The 20454-nt window shown below is 39.8% G+C and overlaps 1 protein-coding gene across 13 annotated transcripts in view; it reads left to right on the top strand.

Annotated features, from left to right (window-relative positions):
- Nucleotides 1–20454, top strand: part of LOC120519137 (gephyrin) — a 378763-nt gene that overhangs the window by 334829 nt on the left and 23480 nt on the right. For all 13 annotated transcript variants that reach the window (XM_039742265.1, XM_039742264.1, XM_039742267.1 and 10 more), the window contains 4 exons: nucleotides 3719–3774; nucleotides 4179–4298; nucleotides 11312–11370; nucleotides 11743–11896. In XM_039742265.1, coding sequence (XP_039598199.1) covers nucleotides 3719–3774; nucleotides 4179–4298; nucleotides 11312–11370; nucleotides 11743–11896 — 389 coding nt within the window. The remainder of the gene's footprint in view (nucleotides 1–3718; nucleotides 3775–4178; nucleotides 4299–11311; nucleotides 11371–11742; nucleotides 11897–20454) is intronic.

The following is a 20454-nucleotide window of genomic DNA, read 5'->3' as shown; positions in this document are numbered from 1 at the left end:
GTCTTACTGTCTACCACACTACTTGGTAGCTTATTCCAAGTGTCTATCGTTCTTTGTATAAAGAAAAACGTCCTAATGTTTTTGCGAAATTTACCCTTAACAAGTTTCCAACTGTGTCCCCGTGTTCTTGATAAACTCATTTTAACATAACAGTCTCGATCCACTGTACTAATTCCCTTCATAATTTTAAACACTTCAATCATGTCACCTCTTAATCTTCTTTTGCTTAAACTGTAAAGGCTCAGCTCTTTTAATCTTTCTTCATAATTCATCCCCTGTAGCCCTGAATCAGCCTAGTCGCTCTTCTCTGGACCTTTTCTAGTGCTGCTATGTCCTTTTTATACCCTGGAGACCAAAACTGCACACAGTACTCAAGATGAGGCCTCACCAGTGCGTTATAAAGGTTGAGCAGAACCTCCTTGGACTTGTACTCCACACGTCAGGGCGCTATATAACCTGACATTCTGTTAGCCTTCTTAATGGCTTCTGAACACTGTTGGGAAGTTGACAGCTTGGAGTCCACTATGACTCCTAAATCCTTCTCATAAGGTGTACTCTTGATTTTCCGACTGCCCATTGTGTATTCAAACCTAACATTTTTTACTTCCTATGTGTAATACTTTACATTTACTGACATTAAATTTCATCTGCCACAAATCTGCCCAATTCTGTATGCTATCCAAGTCCTTCTGTAATGATATAACGGATTTTATCTGCCAATCCACCTATCTTGGTATCATCCTCTTTAAATTTGATTCCCAACTTCTCATGTGGCACCTTATCAAATGCTTTCTGAAAGTCCAGATAAATAATATCATAAGTTCCACTTTGATCGTATCCTTTTGTTGCCTTCTCATAGAATTCCAGCTTGTTAGTAAAACACGACCTCCCTTTTCTGAACCCATGCTGACTGCTCTGTCAAACTCCTGTTCTTGCCATGTGTTGTTCAATCTTATCTTAAATAATTCCTTCTATTAATTTTCCTCTGATGCACGTTAAGCTTGCTGGCCTATAGTTGCTTGGATCTGCCTTGTTACCCTTTTTATATAATGGGATGATATTTGCCATTTTCCAGTCCTTCGGAATCTCTCCAGTGCACCGTGACTCCCTAAAAATATGTGTCAAGGGTTTATGTATGTACTCACTAGCCTCCTTATGAACTTGAGGGTAAATATTATCTGGTCCTGGTGATTTGTTGTTTGTATCAGTTTGTAGTAACACAGACAAGTTGGTATGAAAGAAAAATTAGTTATAAAATGTATTCAATAATAATTAGTAAATAATTCTTGGAAGGCTTTCTACAAGATTTTGGAGTGTTTCTGTGGGAATTCATTCTGATGAGCATTTATGAGGTCAGGCGCTGATGTTGTATGAAACACCTTGCTTGCTATCTCTGTTCCAGTTCACCCCAAAGGTGTTTGATGGGCTCCGTGTGGGCCTGTCAAGTTCTTCCACATTGAATTCATCCAACCATGTGTTTATGGATCTTGCTTTGTGCACTGGGGCACAGTCATGCCTGAGTAGAAAAGGGCCTTTCTCAAAGTGTTTCCACAAAGTTGGGAGCAAAATGTCTTGTCGTGCTGACAAATTAAGATTGCTCTTCACTGGAAGTAAGGGGACTACCCCAAACCCAGAGAAACAGCCCCACACCATTATCCCTCCTCCACCAAACTTCACAGTTGGTTCTCCCGGTATATGCCAAACCCAGAATCACCTGGCTGACTGCCCAAGTGTGATTTGTCACTTCATAGACCATGTTTCCACCACTCCATGTGACGCTTGGCATTGGACTTGGTGATGTGAGGCTTGCATGCAGCTACTGGCCATGGACACCCATTCCATGAAATTCCTGCCGAACAATTTTTGTGCTTACAGTGGAAGTTGGAACTCTTCAGCTATGGAATCAGCAGAGCGTTGGCAACGTTTACGTACAATGCACATTAACAGTTGTTGACCCCGCTCTGTGATTTTTAAGTGATCTTCTGCTTCGTGGCTGAGTTGCTGTTGTTCCTAAATATTTCCACTTTCCAATAATACCACTTAGAGTTGACTGTAGAATATCCAGCAGGGATGAAATTTCAGAAACTGTCTTATTGCAAAGGGGGCATCCTATCACAGTATCATGTTTAAGTCACTGAGCGCTTCAGCATGACCCATTTTGTTTTACAAATGCTTGTAAATGGAGACTGCATGGCTAGGTACTTGATTGTATACACCTGTGGCAATGGGTCTGAATGAAACACTTGAATTCAACAATTAAGAGGTGGGTCCAATTATTTTGTCCATATAATGTATCTCTATATACATCCATCTTAATAAAAGGACAAGTGTCTTTGTATTTGTGTGTCTGTCTGGTTGCTATGTTTCTGTCATTCCAACAGATGGCACATCAATGCATTTTATTACTACACATGTTTGTGATGAGCCATCTGTTGGAATGGCAAATGCAATGCATGTTTATTACCACATGCATCACAAAATACATTCCAGTAGACGATGCACTGAAAACGTTAATGCTGGAATCTATTTGGATTACTTACATTTCAACGTCTTAGACAGTAGCATAGCTAGTAAAGCAATAAAATGTCTGCGCATCCGTCCAGTGCCCATACCCAGGTATAATATCATCCGTCGTCCACAAGAGGGTGGGAATGTCTGAAGAACAAAGGCATAAGATGGTAAACCTGGCAGCATATATTCAGGTGTCACATCAACCGGCATCCACAACAAAGCTAGAATGTTCAATGTGCAAAGGAAGGGGGATGTAAGCCATATCCTGTGAACAGACGTTCGTAAATACATGATGTGATTGAAATAGATGGACTTACCATTCTACAATTAACTGTCGATAGTCATAGACCAAGGATGAGCTGGGAAAATGAGGACTCGCACACAATCAGCAAGAGGCAGGTGCAAGTGCTTTGTGCTTTTTGCTTTTATTAAAAAACAAACAATAAAGTGTCCAAAGTTCAGTGCAACCATCCTCAATAAATAAATAAGTAATACAAAAAATCAGGTAGTCAGTGCACTCACTTTCCAGACTGCCTACTCGCTTACTCCCACCCTCTGCTTTCTTTCTTTCTTTCTTTCTTTCTTTCTTATCGGATGTCAGTGTTGCAATCATGAAGCCCAGTACACCAACGTGGAAACTGACAAACCCGTGCACATAGAAGCACAACCAATCAATTCTCCCATTAAACCCTGGGCTGCTCATGGATGCTTTCTCGTGTCAGAACCTGAGCCGTGGTGTCTCTATTTACTTATTTAAAAACGCACAATGCCACAAACCTCTCTCATAACAGGATAGACTTCATTATAGTGATCCAGACTGAACGCAACTCTCTGATGAGCATTGAGGGCCAAAGGCAATCAACTTTCAAGCCCCTTTGTGACCTTTTTTCTTCTGTTTGTTGTGCAGTATTTTGCATACAAAAAACTCTCAAGGCAGCTCCATATAAAGAAGATCAAGTTCAGCGTTGGTTTCTTCTTTTCCTTCCCCTTATTTCTAAAGTCAGTATTTCTTATTGAGACTTGTTTGGTGCTAGAAATGGGATTTGGTGACATATATGGTGCCAGAGGTGGGATTTGAAATCAAGTGACTTGTAAGATATGGCATCTTGGATTGCTCAGATTGAAGCCAGAATGACATGACATGGAGCTTGTAGTGTTGCTAAATGAGCTCGAGCCCCTTGGTAATATCTCTTGTGTCTTATTTCAGCCGCTGATGGTCCAGGAGATCGCTTCATAATTGGAGAGTCTCAGGCTGGTGAACAGGTACGATGCCACTCTTCTATCTCACACGCTGCACATGACACTCAGTGCTGCCTTCAGGGTGTGCCTGTTATGCATTTTATGTTCAGTCTCTCCACATCACCTAAGTGTCTGGTCCATCAGATGTTGGAAGGAGGTGAGCAATCCAAACAGCTAGTTATGTGGACACTTGCACACAAATGAATATGCTTTGATAGACCAGGATTCTAGTCAATTGAAACATTATGCCTTTTATAGGGGCTTTGCAAGTGAATAAGAAATGGCAATGGGGTAGGAATTCATACAAACAGGACAGTACTTAAACTTGGGTCCATAGCCAAGTGTAGGACAGAGTAACAGGAAAGTGTATGTTCACTTGCATCCACATCTTTGAATATATGCAGATGTTTTCTGTTTACCTTCCTCAGCCAACTCACACAGTGATGCCTGGTCAAGTTATGCGAGTGACGACAGGAGCTCCCATCCCATGCGGTGCTGATGCAGTTGTCCAGGTTGAAGACACAGAGCTTATCAGAGAATCAGAAGACGTGAGTATTTATGTTCTTCATATGGAGTCACCTAACAATGTGCTGGTGCTCATTCATGTTCGTGTTTCACCTGATATAAATAATAATAATTGAATAAATGTAAACTGCTGTTCATGTGATTTAGTTGGATACAGCAAACAGCAAGACTTTGTTAGCATACATTCATATTTTTGTAACATTTTGTGTTGTGTGGCCCTGCCTCGCTGTCTTAAGCCCAGCCTGACCAGAGACGTGGTGCCTTTTTATTCAAGAAGGGAAGGTTTCCGTTGGTGTGACAACTGGTAGTTATGGACAAATTAAAAGTTAGGGGTCAGAGCTACCATCCAGTCCTCTTACCTGTTCTTCTTTCTTTCTCTTAACCTCAGTTCCCTTTTGCAACAGAACTATATCTCCATACTCCAGTATCATAGTATCCATTCCAGGTTAGGGAAAACTGGCGTCATCTGTCAGCATTAACCTGGAGTAATGGCCAATTATTACTAAGGCTTGACCTTTCCTAAACGTAACAATGTTAGTGGTGTCCTTCTGGTGCTACTTGCTGTCAATGTTTTGGGACTAAAATATATACACGTGTTGGCAGGATGTAAGAACCTGCCTGATCTCTTATGAAGGTAAATCCTGGCATTGCACCTGTGTAAAGGGACTGATGAGGGTGCCGTACATCACTAAATAAATGATACTGATACCCCTCAAATTCCATTATAACCTAGTGCAGTGGTCTCAAACTCCGGTCCTGGAGGGCCTCACTGGCTGCAGGTTTTCATTCTAACCCTATTCTTAATTGGTGACCAGTTTTTGCTGCTAATTAACTCTTTTTCCTTTTATTTTAATTGACTTGTTTTTTAAGATTTATTCCCCTGATTGTTCTTCTGAATTGCTTCATTTCTTTCCTTAAATGTCACCCAAACAGAAATGAAATGTGACGTGAGTGAGCCAACAGGAGGCCAACTAAGTCAAGGCCTCAAACTCCAACCAGTTTCTTAATTATGCGCCGAGTTATGTTGTTAATTAAACCCGTTCTTCATTTCCATGGATTGTTGCTGCTCTCATTATGCAATAGCAGACATTTCCAAAATTAATGATTTTCTCTTTTCTAAGAACAGTGATAAAATGTTTTGTGGACCTGAGCAGATCAACATCCCTGAGACCTTCACCTTTCTTTATTTTCAGATATTGTTTGATGGACACAGTCTGCTGGTCATGTTTTGCCTCATTTTATATCTAATTATTGTTTGGCTACTAAGTAAGGAAAAAGAAACAATTTAGGGGTCTGAGCCTTCAAGAACAAGTCAATTAAAATTAATTCAAAAGAAGTTAATTAGCCACAAAAACAGGTCACTCATTAATAAAAGGGTTAGAATGAAAACCTACAGCCATGGTGGAGTTTGAGACCCCTGACCTAGTGGCTACATTTATGTGATCTTTTAGCTTCTGCTTCCACTAGTGGCAACACACTGTATCCAGATACATCAAAAGGAAGCGTGTCCCACAACTGTACTCACTCACTTTGGTATTGTTTCTTAAGTACGGCATTTTGTCTCCGTGTTTGCTTCCTCATTGCCTCTGTCCAGACATCCATTTTGACATGTTAACACCAGCTTATTTAAGAGCGTCTGCATTTTACAAGAAAAGAAGGATTCTTATAGTCTAAAGCCGCTTTTCCACTGCATAGTACGGCACAACACGGTTCAGTACAGCTCACCTTGGTTCGGCTCAGTTCGGCTCGGTTTGCGTTTCGACTGCAGTTTAGTACTGCTTTAGAGTGGGCGAGATTATTCACGTGTCGTTATAGTTGCGCCGCCTCTACTGCCGTGACACCATGGAACTTTTACAACAACACGCAGACAACGACAACACTTTAGCTCGACGACGCGCAAGGGTAAGCATCTAAAAAAAGCACATCACTAGCTAACTTTTACCACTGTTGCAAAGCATAAAATGAACTTAACTGCCAGTGTAACATTAAAATGCTGATTCTGTATATTACAGATCTTCCACATTTTGCAAAAAAGTCGCCGCAACAGACCATCTGTTTGGACATTTAACCGTGCTTCAGAGTGGTGGGATGTGATTGTTCCCGGTTTTACAAACACTCAGTGGCTGGAGAACTTTCGAAACTTCCGCGTGTGTGTACCTTTAAAGAAAAGAATAGCCAGTGACGCAGTAATGACGATTTTCTCCGGCCAATCAGTGACCAGCAGAGTTTACACGTCACATTTTGGTAACGGTTCGGCACGCTTGGAACCTCGGCTGAGGTGGTACTAAAAAAAGGACCAGGTACCAGGTACTGTTCCCAGTGGAAAGCCCCGCAAAAGTGAGCTGTACTGAACCGTGTCGTGCCGTACTATGCAGTGGAAAAGCGGCTTAAAAGAATTAATACTAAGCATTTTGTTAAGATATCCTAGTTATAATTATTTCTTCATTGAGTAATATTATAAGAAAGTTAATGTAATTGATCAACCCTTGCCAGTCTTATGATTATTATTTCAGTGTATTGTGTTCAAACTTGTGTGAGATAAAACACAACAACCAGTGGCACATACTTTTTTCATGACGGGATGCCCTCAATGGTCACATTGGCAAACTGACTTATAAACACTTAACAGAGGAACAGTAGTTTAAAGAAAATGAGTTTATGAGTTTAATAGACATTTAGGGAAACATAGCCCTGCTGGATTTTTTTTTGGCTCTGGTCTCTTTGGTATTGATTGGCTTGCCAACCTCTGGCCCATATTTTGACTTTTATTAATTCTTCATGCTTTAACATTTTGGCCTTGCAGCTTGCCATTTCCAGCTTGGACAGTAAAAATATGATTGATGAAGGACTTAATTAGGAGATGGAATTTACTAGTGATGGGCCTTTTGTGGACGATTCATTATTTTTAAATGACTCTTTTCAGTTAATCATAGGAATCATTTTGTGAGCACGACCAAATCGATTTGGTGGAGCTCAACTCTTTCGTTTAGATATTTAAAGTGCATGTGCAAATACCACTCATTTGATTCAGGATTCTTGATCACTTAACTTATGATTCTTTAGTAGTTAGAGCTTAATCATTATCACTGAATGAGAACTCCACCATTGACGATTCTCTTGATCATCCTACAGGTACAATACAGTAACAACACATTTATATTAGAACTGCTGTAGTGGCAGAAACACGCTGCTCAAAGAAGGCCCTCGGAGACCTCAGGATATGCAGGCAGAATCAAGCTTTATTGCGTGATGTACACACTGACTCAATTCAAATGATGTGAGCGTCCAGCAATGGGACCTTCTTACTTTTATTTACAGTACTTGCCCAGAGTTCACACCTATCTGACTCCCAGCTTCCCATTACCTTGGTCAGTCAGTCATTGTCCAATCTGCTATATCCTAACACAGGGTGGTCCTGCCTCTAATTAGTACCACCAATATTTCCCAGCCTAATGAGCGTAGCACTCTATCTTATCCATCATGGCCACTTGACGGGCCCTCTCCCCACCTTGAACCCAGTCCTGTTCCTGCCACCATTATCTGTAGTCCTCGGCTCACGTTCACCTCCTGGGAAAAAGAGGGGGCTTACCTGTCAGCCTCTCTCTACATTCCTGACCTTAACTCATGAAATACTGCTGATTTCCAGCCTGCTAAGAAAAATAAAAATTTGCAGGCACAGGTCTTTTTGTGGTTTAACCCTTGCTATAGTGACATACACTAAAATATAATGCTTATTTTCATATATGCTCATGATTCTCTTTGAATCTATGCAAACCATAGACTTTAAGAATATACTCTTTTATACTGCTTGTTTTATAAAATTCTTAATTGGGTTTTTAAACAGAATAAACTAACATAATATTAACTTAATACATTGGTGGCTCTTTGCATATTCTGATTTCTAATAATTATTTTCTCTCAACTTTACTTGAGCACACACTTTTTATGGCTCATTAAATGCATAAAACATGTATCTTGCACTAGATTTTTAAGCTCAAACTGAATCATTACCTGAGAACGAATCACATGATTCTCATTCCTTTGATTTACAAACAACTCACACGATTCATTTGATGCTTAAGCTGAACCATTGAATCATTACACAAGAATGAGTCACACAATTCTTGTTCACTTTTGATTTTGAACTTAACGTCTTATGTTAATTATGCATTTTCACTATATTGCCATGTTTCATACTTTCAAAGATTTTAATGTTATACCTTGTGAATTATCAGTATGTTTATTATACAAAATAAAAATACAGTCAAAGTAAAAGTATGTGAACCCCTAGGAATTATCTATATTTATGTCTAATTCCCATATAAAACATGGTTGTATCTTCATGTCAGTCCCAATAATGAACAAATGCAGTCTCCTATAACTACAGATACACAGATTTTCAGAGAATTTTTGACCTTATTGAATAAATCATTCAAAAAGTGAAACTGAAGATTGGAAAAAGTAAGTGAACCCTAAGCTAATGACTTTTTCAAAAGCTCATTGGAGTCCAACTTTAGCACACCTGGAGTCCATTTAATGAAACGAGTTCAGAGGTGTGGCCTACAATTGCATTGATTGATAAAAAACACTATAAAGTTTGAGTTTGAGCCTTTGACAAGAAGCATATCCAGATGGGGATCATGCCTCGCACAAAAGAGCTGTCTGAAGAGCTACAATGGAGAATTGTTAATCTACATAAGGCTGGAAAGGGTTACAAAGTCATCTCAAAGATTTTAGATATTCATTAGTCTACTGTTAGGCAAGTTGCCTATACATGGAGACAATTTGGTATTGTGGCTACTGGTGCTGGGCGATATGACGATATATATCGTGGGGACGATAGAAAAGTGTCTATCGTCCTATTTCTCTTCTATCGTTTCTATCGTTTCTAACCTAATTTTATCAATTACTAAAGATAATATTGCATTAAATAGGCTATGACAAATGAATGATAATGTCTTGTCGCTATGCAATGCATACTCTACCCTTTATATAAGTGATAATCAAGAATAAAATGAACTTTTTCGCAAAGAAACTCCATCTTGTGGTTTTGTGACAGTTCAGTTAAATGTCACTTCAAAATAAAGTTGCAAAAAAAAGTATGCAATGATATTTTTGTCAAACTTTTCAGAGAATAACTGGAAACGTACTTTATTGTGGGTGGTATATCGTGATATATATTTTTATTGTGATATAAAATAATCCATATCGTGATATATGATTTTTCCATATCGCCCAGCACTAGTGGCTACTCTGTCTAGAAGTGGGCGCCCTGCTAAGATGACCCCAAGAGCACAATGCAAAGTCAGCAATGAGGTAAAGAAGAACCCTAGAGTGACAGCAAAGGACTTGAAGAAGTCATTAAATTTGGCTAACATCTCTGCTCATGAGACAGCTATATGCAAAACATTGAACAAGAAAGGAGTCCATGGCAGGATACCAAGAAGGAAGCCACTGTTATCAAAAAAGAACATTGCTGAACGCCTGAAGTTTGTGAAAGAGCACTTGGACACTCCACAACGGTACTGGGAAAATGTTTTGTGGAGTGATGAAACCAAAATTAAACTATTTGGGAGGAACAAGCAGAACTTCATTTGGCATAAAAACATTAAAACATCATCCCTACAGTAAAGTATGGTGGAGGGAACATCATGATTTGGGCCTGCTTTGCTGCATCAGGGCCTGGAAAGCTTGCCATCATTGAGGGGAAAATGAATTTACAAGTTCACCAACAAATTCTCCAGGATAATGTGAGGGTGTCTGTCTGACAACTTAAGCTCAGAAGAGGCTGAGAGATGCAACAGGACAATGACCCCAAACATCGCAGCAAATCCACAGCACAATGACTTCAGAAGAATAACCTCCACCTTTTGGAGTGGCCCAGTCAGAGCCCAGATCTCAATCCTATTGAGATGTTGTGGAATGACTTGAAGAGAGTGAGCCATACACAGAAGACAACCAAAGAATATGGAAGAGTTAAGGCAGTTCTGCAGGGAAGAATGGGCGAAAATTCCCCCCGCACGATGTGCAGATCTGATCTGCAGTTACAGGAAGCGCCTGGTTGAAGTCATTGCTGCCAAAGGAGGGTCAACCAGTTATTAAATCCCAAGGTTCATTTACCTTTTCCACTACCACTGTGAACGTTGAATGTGTTTGTAAAATAAAGACATGAAAGAGTAGAATTTTTTGTGTGTCATTGGCTTAAGCTCATTGTGTAAATCAGTCCCTATGACCTAGATGAAGATCAGATCACTTTTTATGACCAATTCATGCAGTAAACCAGATAATTCCAAAGGGTTCAAATACTTTTTACTTTGAGTATATATTTTAAAGAAATAAATAATTAATTTGTGATTCAGTCAAGGGGGACAGCCAATGGAAAGGTTTTGTTTGTTATTACTGTATACAGTCGATGAATCACTCACTTAATCAAGTTGTTTGAAGGAATCAAAACAGTGAAGTGAATCGAAATGCTCATCAATAGAAGGTACAAACGAGGCTCACAGAGGTGTAGACTAAACACAGGCTGAAATTTGGTAACCAATAATCTGTCCAAACCAAAATACGAATCTGGAATCGTAGTCGAAACAAATGTTGCTAATTACTTACACTTGATTGAATTATTTGCCCTAACTAGGATATTCTTCTTAGTTTTTTTAGATGCTTTAATTCCAAATGCTACTTACCACAAATGTACATGACAACTGCACAAGGCTGTAACGTGTCACACCGGCACCTGATCATGCAACCGGCCACAGATGTCAATGCTATAAACAATATAGTCGTACAAAAATAATAAAATAATAGCGCCAACAACAACCAGTAAAAATATAAACAGAAGGAAAGTCATATTTACAAATTCTAAAAATGGGAAAAACTACAACATAAAATGCCAGAATGCAGATTCACTACACTTAGTGCTCTTAGTTCTTTTCCTCCATGTTAATATCTAGAAGTCACATGACTAGATGATATAAAATGTCTTATTGGTGCAGAGTTCAATTCACAAAGAATGGTTTTGTCAAATATTTTTCAGGGCACGGAAGAACTTGAAGTGCGAATTTTAGTGCAAGCTCGGCCAGGACAGGATATTAGGTAAGTGATACTGCAGGGCGAGGGCAAAGGGAGCTCCTTGCAGGCTGACCTTCTCTTCTCGTTAGCTTTGCTTTTTCAAACCTTTTGGGTTTGAGATGTTTAGTGTTTTTCGTAGCCACAAAGCCCTTTTTCATTCAGCATGTCCTCTTAGATTTCGTGTGACATTCATAGCTTGAATTAATGTATTTTCACTCTGTGCCCAGCCTCCGCTATGGAGAAGTCTTATTCAGAAGATTTTACCTTTACGTTGTATGGTATCCACTCATATGGCATGGTTCATCTCCAACATGTTGCTTTTAATTTCTCTCCTTGCTCATTTTTCTTATTTCCCAATGCCCACCACCACCCTTTAATAGTTTCATCATTTTCCAGACCCATCGGCCATGATATCAAAAGAGGGGAGTGTGTGCTGGCAAAGGGGACTCACATGGGCCCATCAGAGATCGGTCTGCTAGCCACCGTAGGGGTAACGGAAGTGGAAGTCCAAAAATTCCCAGTGGTGGCAGTAATGTCAACAGGCAATGAGGTAAGTGAGGTATACCTTTGGAGGTGTAGTTTGTTCCCCATCTTGCTCTGAAAGTGTGTTAAACTAAGCAGCAGGGGCCTCAATGTGCATCATCGGACAAAATCCACTACTCACCAGTAAGTGGTCACAATCCCTCAAGCAGAGACAGTTACTTTTTCTGCACCTTTATTCCAAAGTAATAAATACAAAAAATCTGTTTCACCATTTGTTCCTTGGCTATTTTTCATGTTGGTTTGGACGTTTAGGTATTTTTCACTCTACCCTTCACTGAGAGGTCATTTTTTATTTCATTTTGACCTGCATCTCTAATCCTTTCAGCCAGTATAAAGGAGAATCTCCATATTCTGCATTCCCAGCCTTTGTATGCCTTCTGTGCTACTACTTGTGAGCCATCAGTTCACGCTTCTCCTCATGTCTTTATAGTTTTCACTAAGGTTCAGTCCTAGTGTCCCCTTTGTTAATGGAAGTAATCAGGAGATGAAATATAAGGCGTTTTCTCACCACAGGAACTTTGTGTTCAGGAACCAATGAGTTCCTGTATGACGTTGTACTCGGGGCCACTTGCAGTCCCTGGTCACTTTTGTGTATTGTGTTTTCTTTATGCAAAATATGTGACATGCAAATGTCATAAATTAAACTGTTGACGTTATTTCAATTCACAGCAGTATCACCACAACAATGGAGTACGACTTGTTGTTGGTTTGTGGCTGTATGATATCACAAATGCATGTATTGCTGTTTCAGAGAATCGATTTAAGGAATTTATCGAAAGAGTTAAAAAAATAAAGGAAATCTAGAGCACAAAAAATGGAAGACGACTTATAGATCAAGTTGCAGAAACTCAAGTTTCCCAGACAAAAATAATAAGTGAGCCAAAAAACATCAAAATTATTTATTAAATGTATATTAAAAGACAAGTTTGATATTTTTCAAGTGAAAGGTTTTTACTTCACAAACATGGTATACTGTATATGCATTTACCACCCAAAAATTGTGTTCTAAATTTCACCATTTTTTTAAATAAAAAAAATATCTCTTCCTGTGATTGGTGCTTTGCAATTGAGGCAGTGGGACACAAAGCACCAGCAGAAAACAAAAGCTTACCAATGAAGCGGCAAAAGTTTCAATATACAAAAACAAGACTTCCATGTTTCCGATGCATGTCTGTGACAACAAAAGGGATCCAGAAATAATCATTTTATCATATGTTCCTGGTACTATTTATCTCATGGTAAGAATACTTTTTCTATTCGCATATGTGAGTTCTCACATAAATAAAGTGAATCAAAACAAAACAAACCACATTGCGCCAACAGATTTCCATGATTTTGTCTTTTAAGAGGAAACCACTTCCCAGGGGGGTGGGTAAAAGGTTATTGGAGTAGAAGACAAATTATGAGATGGCATACACAGCTGGGGCCTCATGTATAAACGGTGCATACGCACAAAAAATGTTGCGTACTCCTGTTTCCACACTCAAATCGTGATGTTTAAAACCTAAACTTGGCGTAAAGCGACGCACATTTTCACGGTAGCTCAAACCCTGGTGTACGCAAGTTCTCCACTCAGTTTTGCAAACTGGCAGCACCCAGCGTCAAAGCAGTGCTTTTGTTCCAGTGTGGTTTCCCTTTCTTTTTTAGATCCAAATCCCTGACGCGGCTTTATCATATACACTGAAATTAACCGCATATTGTTTATTATTTAAGGCATCTGATTGAAATTAACCTGTAACGATATAATGGTCCACAGAGAGGTCAAACTATTCTAAATACCATAGCTGCTTTAGCGTTGTTACTCTCACTGCACCTTCTTCTTCTTCTTCTTTCAGCTGCTTCTGTTAGTGGTTGCCACAGCGGATTATCTTTTTTCATATTACTCTCACTGCACCACTTGGAGTATTAATATCATTGTATCTGAGTGTGGAATCACAGCTCTACAGCAGCTGATCGGAAAGAGAATTATCGGGATACACCATCAAGCACACGCTGCCTCAGCCATGCTGTGTATTGAACTGCTCTCATATGACAAAAGCTTCAAAGCCTTTCCTGTACGGACCTTGCAGTTCAGAAACAGTTTCATCCTAAGAACTATAAACACACTCAATCAGTCCATCAAGTGCTCCTTGTAGAACTGTTTATACTTTTAAGTACAATCACCTCACTGTAAACTTGCGATACAGTTATAATACTGTACAACCTGAGCCACTTTATAAAGCGCGTATTTACATATGATGACGATATCATTTTTAAGATGAAATGCAGCAAAATATGTGTATTATATTATACAGATAAAATGTTAGCATCATTTAAATAATCTATATTGTTAATGATTAAACATGTGAGGACACAGTGCCGCAGCGCTAACGAGAAGCTGGCGCTCTGTTCAGGGATTGTTCCTGCCTCACGCTGTATTCTTGCTGGGGCTGGAGCAACGCTGGAAGGATAGATGGATAGAATAATTAAACATGTACTACGAAGATATTTCAATGTTCCTTAAAAGAATCGGCGTTCTAAGCTTACAGATGGCTTAATGTCTATTACAGAGCTTATTGTGTGGCGATTGGGTATTTGGAGAAAGAAAAGGAAGGACAGGAATTGGGGGTTAGTATGTTTGAACTAGACAGTATTGCTGCAATAAATTATTTCATCGAAGGTCGCATACAGCGCAGCATGCATCTTGCATGAGGTATGAACAACCACTGCGCCACCGTGTTCCCATGTTTAATAACATGCTTTAACTCCTATCATCATGAAAATTATATCAAGTACACATCTCAGTATTTAAATTAATCAGTGAGCTGTAATATCATGAATGTAATGGATTCTGTGTCCTGTCGGAGGAAGAGAAAGCCCATTTAAGAAGCACGTAGGGATTCACACACATAGAGCACATAGAAGATCAAATACAAAGCAAAGCATTTAACGTGCTACTTTAGTTACGATGGGATTTGAGAAACTAGTAAATTAAATGATTTTAAGATGAAGTTTATGATGTTCTACTTTAATTACAAAATAAACTACGTGATTAAAGTGTAAATTTAGAGATTGAAGTTGACATTTCATGCTTTTTTCCCACTGTGTCCCTATTTTTTTTTCACTGTACCCTAATAACCTTCCATATGACACTCAGACAGTGGGCTATGACTTGTCTTTTCACGGCGACTTTGATATCTGACAACTTCTTTTTTATTTCGGGCACTGTGCGACTTTGTGAACTTGAGCTTTCGAGTTTCTCCGACACTCTATGTCACTTGATCAACTTCCTTTTGTTGTTTATACCAACTGTTTAAACCAAAAAATAGTACGTTTTCCTTTGCCTCCACTTGGTATTCGCTAAAATTCTTCTATTTTCCCCTGTGCTTTTACCATTGCCTTTTCACAGAACACTGAGCTTAAGGGCTATTTATATTGATTTGCATATTCAAAGAGGCGTAATTCTGGGAGAAGTTGGGGAGTGGCAGCAGACGTGTACACATGCATTACTTTTCACTATGACCGGGATTTACGGAGCAGAAGAACATGGAAGTTGGTGTACAAACATTTCTGCTTTTGTCCGTACGCCATGTTTTAGTGTAAATTCTACGCACGCCGTTATGCATGAGGACCCTGGTCTTATTTTGAATGGATTACTGTCATAAAGATGGTGTTTTTTTGTTCAAATAGATATTTGTATATAAAAAATAGCGTGTTACGGGAAGATTATATTGAAGACACAAATGTTCAAAGAGCACAAATACATTATCTAGATTGAAATCTCTAAAAGTCCAGATACCTAGTGACTTGCATAGACTGAATACTCTAGAGGTTAAAGAAGTCTTGAATATATAATTATCATTCTGGTGACACAGCATATTTCCTGCAGTGATACCATATCGTAAGGGTATGGTGGACCAATGGGTTGCTGCTACATACAGCTGAAACACCATCATTATATTTTAGGATGACACAACGAGGATGAGTCAGCTAACAAAATGGAAATTTGACAATTGGCGGACTGGTGCAAGTGCACCAATATGTCTCCTGATGTGGACAAAACGAATGAGATGATTGTTGACAATGAGGAAGATGCATGCTACCCACATCATACTGCTGTGGAATTGGCAGCTGACATTACTTGGCCAATTAAAACCACCTCCATAGTCAACAAGGTACAGCAGCATCTCCAATTCCTTTGACTGCTGAAGAAGGCAGGCCTGCCTCCCCACATTCTCACCAGATTCTACAGTTTACCATTGAGAGCATTCTGATCACTCTCTGGTTTCGGAGCTGCAGTGTTTCTGGCTGTATGGTACTACAACAGATAGTGCACACAATAGAAAAGATCACTGGGACCTCTCTGCGTCTCTTTAAAAACATCTTTATAAATCGTTGTACTGCATAGCCTATGGCATTGTGAAAGGCCACTCCCATTACTCACACAGTTTGTTTGGCAGCTGGTTGTGTAGCAGCTAAGCCAACTCTGCCAGGTTCTGCAACAGCAGAACTCTGTGCTGTTCTTTGATATGATCTTATTAGCAAATGTATATGCTGTACATTTATTACGCTTATTACTATTGTTTTAATTAATTAATTTATTTTATTTATTTATTTGTCGCTATCAATTTAAAATGATTGTTATTTATTCAGTTCAGTTGCCTCACCCACCACACAATGAAACAGCTCGGGATCCCGGTTGGCAACCCCCCAGGAAGATATGTGGTTCAGTCCCACCATCTGAAAATAACCCTCTACCTAACGCAGCCAGATGTTATGTAGGCATCCCCTTGGCCTGGTCCAGCTACTTGGATCCACAACAGTGAAGATCCTGTGAGCTGGATCACCCTCGGGGAATCATGCCATAGGGCCATAACTGACGCTTCCTCACAATTTAGGTAATGTGCCTTATTCGGGACTCCGTCAGCAACCACTCATTCAACACAAAGTCAAACCAGCGGTACCCAAGCATTTTCCAGAGAGACACAGTACCAAAGCAGTCCAGTCTTCATCTCAGGTCACTGGATAGCGTCCATGTTTCGCAACCATATAGCAAGACAGGAAGCACCAGGACTCTAAAGACTTGGACCTTTGTCCTTTTGCAAAGATATCAGGAGCACCACACACCCCTTTCCAGCGACGTCATGACCCCATGCTCTCCAAGTCCATGTACTGGCTTCATAGGTAGAGTCACAAGAGACACGAATGCTACTAATGAGGTAAATAAACCTCTCGACAAGGTCGACACTCTCTCTGCAAACAGACACACTGTTGATGGCTGTGCCTAAGAGGTCATTAAAGGCCTGGATCTTGGTTTTTATCCAGGACACTCGCAAGCACAGACACTCAGACTCCTCACTCGATCTCTCGAGAGTCACAATCACGGCCTCCATTGACTCAGCAAAGATCACAGCATTTTCTATCTATTTATTTATCTGTTTATAGTATGGTGTAGTTCTTTACCTGTCTTGCACTTGTCCTGTGTTTATGTATGTCGCACTGCGACCCTGAGGAACGTTATTTCATTGCTACTGTCTTAAGTTTGCCAGTGAACATCCAGGCTTGTACATGTGCCTTCTTGAGCCAGGGGAACTTTGCGTGTGCTGCAAGATGTCAATCCATTTATGTAGTGTGTTACCAATGGCGTTCTTGGTGACTGTGATCTCAACTGCCTTCAGATCATTAACAAGCGCCTCCTGTGTAGTTGTAGGTTAATCCCTCACCTTTCTCAAGATCATCCTCACCCCATGAGACAAGATCTAGCATGGAGCTCAAGACCGAATGCGATTGATGGTCATTTTATATTTCTACCATTTCCAAATAATTGCTCCAACAGTTGTCACCTTCTCACCAAGCTTCTTGATGGTGGTCTTGTAGCCCACTTCAGCTTAGTGCAGGTCTACAATCTTGTCCCTGACGTCCTTTGACAGCTCTTTGGTCTTGCCCATGATGGTGGAGAGGTTGGAATGGAAGAAATTAATTCTGTGGAGAATTGTGCTTTATATACATAATGAGTTGAGATCAGGAATATCTATAATTGATTGATTGATTGTAATCTGTGTGCTACATGGGCACACAGCCAATCTGTGGGTTTGAGTTGTAGGGGATCAAATACTTATTTCACTCAATAACATGCAAATCAATTTATAACTTTTATATAATGTGTTTTTTTTCTGGATTTTTGGTTGATATTGTGTCTCTCTTTCCTTAAAATGAAACTGCCAGAAAAATTAGAGATTGTTCATTTCTTTGTAAGTGAACAAACTTACAAATTCAGCATGGGATCAAATACCTATTTCCCCAACTGTACATGATTATAGAATAAATATCAGAAATACGCACTTGATCAACTCAGCACAATGCCACTTGTCACACTTTAACAAGACTTGCAGGCATTTAATGCCTAGCATCATAGTCGATAACTATACCCTACTCCTGTGTTGTTGACTGATTCCAGGAATTTTCAGGCCCCCCTTGTACGTGTGCAGTTTTACTTCAGCTAGCAGATCCTGAGAACAAAGCTGCTTTATACAAAAGTCAACATAAAATTCATGACGGCACATGTACAAGTTTAAGCAACTTGTCAAGTAGAGCACCTTGGAAGTCTTTAAGAAACTTCATACATACATGGAATAGTTGTCATCATTGATATTGTGCGTACTGTATAACAGAGACTTATTATTCTTGAGTGCTTAGTTATTTCATGTGTTCTGGAGTTAACTTTGTTATAAAGTAATAAATATGATTGGCCCATTATGCCATAAAAACATAAAGCAGTAGAAGCAGCAGAAACAAAAATGCAGATAATAAAGAGAGGAAAGAAATGTCACATAGCAGAATCATTGGGGTTAGCACCCAGCTATGAAAGGAGCCACAGCAGAGTGTGGGAAAAGGGAATCCAGGCAGACCTTACCTGCAACCATTTAGCTGATGCTTCACTGCAGCATAAATCTGTTGTCCTAGGTGTGCGGCCCCTGGCAAATCTCCTCATGGAGCTGAGGAAGATGAGTCAGACAGTGTAGTTTCTGACCCAAGTGAGTAATGCAAGGAAGAGCCCCAGTGGCATGAATGTGCAGGTACTTTGTGATGAGGTGAGAGCACATGGAGTCACAATGAAAGAGCCATGGAAGACCAACTATGCCGCAGTATTCCTGGAGGGCAGCACTTGAATTAGACCAGTGTTTCCCAACCTCGGTCCTGGGGCACACTGTGGCTGCAGGTTTTTGTTCCAACCAGATTCCTAATCAGTGGCAACACCTGATAACACTGATCTCATTTAATTAGCTAGTATTATTTTTCGTTTGTTCTATATTCAGAAAAGCACAGCAGCGTGATTTTTACATTTATAAGACATTTAGAAACATTTCTGCTTTTGCTATAGATTGAAATGCTTAACTCTCTTTTGTTGATTTCATTATATTTGGCCCTTTCTCTGTGCAGTTTTTCCGCTTTGTTGTATCTTATTAATGACAATTAAAAATGAATAGAGCAGACACGCTGGCAAACAACACTGAATAATCAAAGGCTGCAACTAGTTTAGAGTCAGACCCACTAATTAGTAAATAATGGATTAATTAAACAATTAGAACACCTAGAAAAGTAGAAGTAAAATCAAGATGAAAATATTGTTAAAAAGAAAAAAATACATTATTCCTATATAACTGCTTGGTACATTTTAATGTATATATATATATATATATATATATATATATATATATATATATATATATATTTTTGTAGAAGCTGGCCCGGACACAGACAGGGGGACACCAAAGGTTCAACCACCAACACACATTTATATTTTACATTCTATTTACAAAAGTACCGCACACGCAACCCAGTGCCCCTACACCAAGCACCCTCAGTCCAGGCCTCTCTCTCCAATGGCTCTCTTTCTGACCGCCTCCACTCCTCTCCTCCAGGCTTCGTCCTCTTCCACCTGACTCCAGCTAACGAATGGAAGGAGGTGGCCCCTTTTACATCCACCCGGATGTGCTCCTGATTAATTTCTTCCAGCACTCCCTGGTGTGGTGGAAGTAGCAGCTGTGCACCCGGAAGTACTCTCAAGGTGTGACCACAGTCTGTGACCACGAGCCCCAATAGGGTTGAGCTTCCATGCTCCTTTCCCATGGTCCCCATAGCCACCAGGACGGTCGCCCCCTTGTGGTCCGGAGGAGGTGTAATCCCTCCTCTGGGCGTCCCGGCAGGGTACCACCCCCAGCCGCTCGCCACAATATATATATTTTACTAAACTTAGTTTTCTAATTTCTCTATTGTTCCCAAAACACAGAACTTGGGAAATAACACACCACTTAATTAACCCAGGAGTCCAATTAAAAACAGAAGCTGGTGGGAACAAAAACCTGCAGCCACAGTGTGCCCCCAGGACCAAGATTGGGAAACACTGAATTAGACAGTAGTTTTGGCATGATTGTAGAATAAACAATGACACAAGCTCTTCATTGTCTCCTTATTCCTCCTATAGTACATCTCCCTTTGATCACAACATTTATTATAATAAACGAAAGTCCTGGAATGCATCTGCTTCATGAACTGAGGTGTTAATGTACACTATGTGTAGTAGTT

The sequence above is a fragment of the Polypterus senegalus genome, chromosome 18, assembly GCF_016835505.1.
Source record: "Polypterus senegalus isolate Bchr_013 chromosome 18, ASM1683550v1, whole genome shotgun sequence".
Taxonomy (NCBI): domain Eukaryota; kingdom Metazoa; phylum Chordata; class Cladistia; order Polypteriformes; family Polypteridae; genus Polypterus; species Polypterus senegalus.
This window is presented reverse-complemented; position numbering and strand designations above follow the sequence as displayed.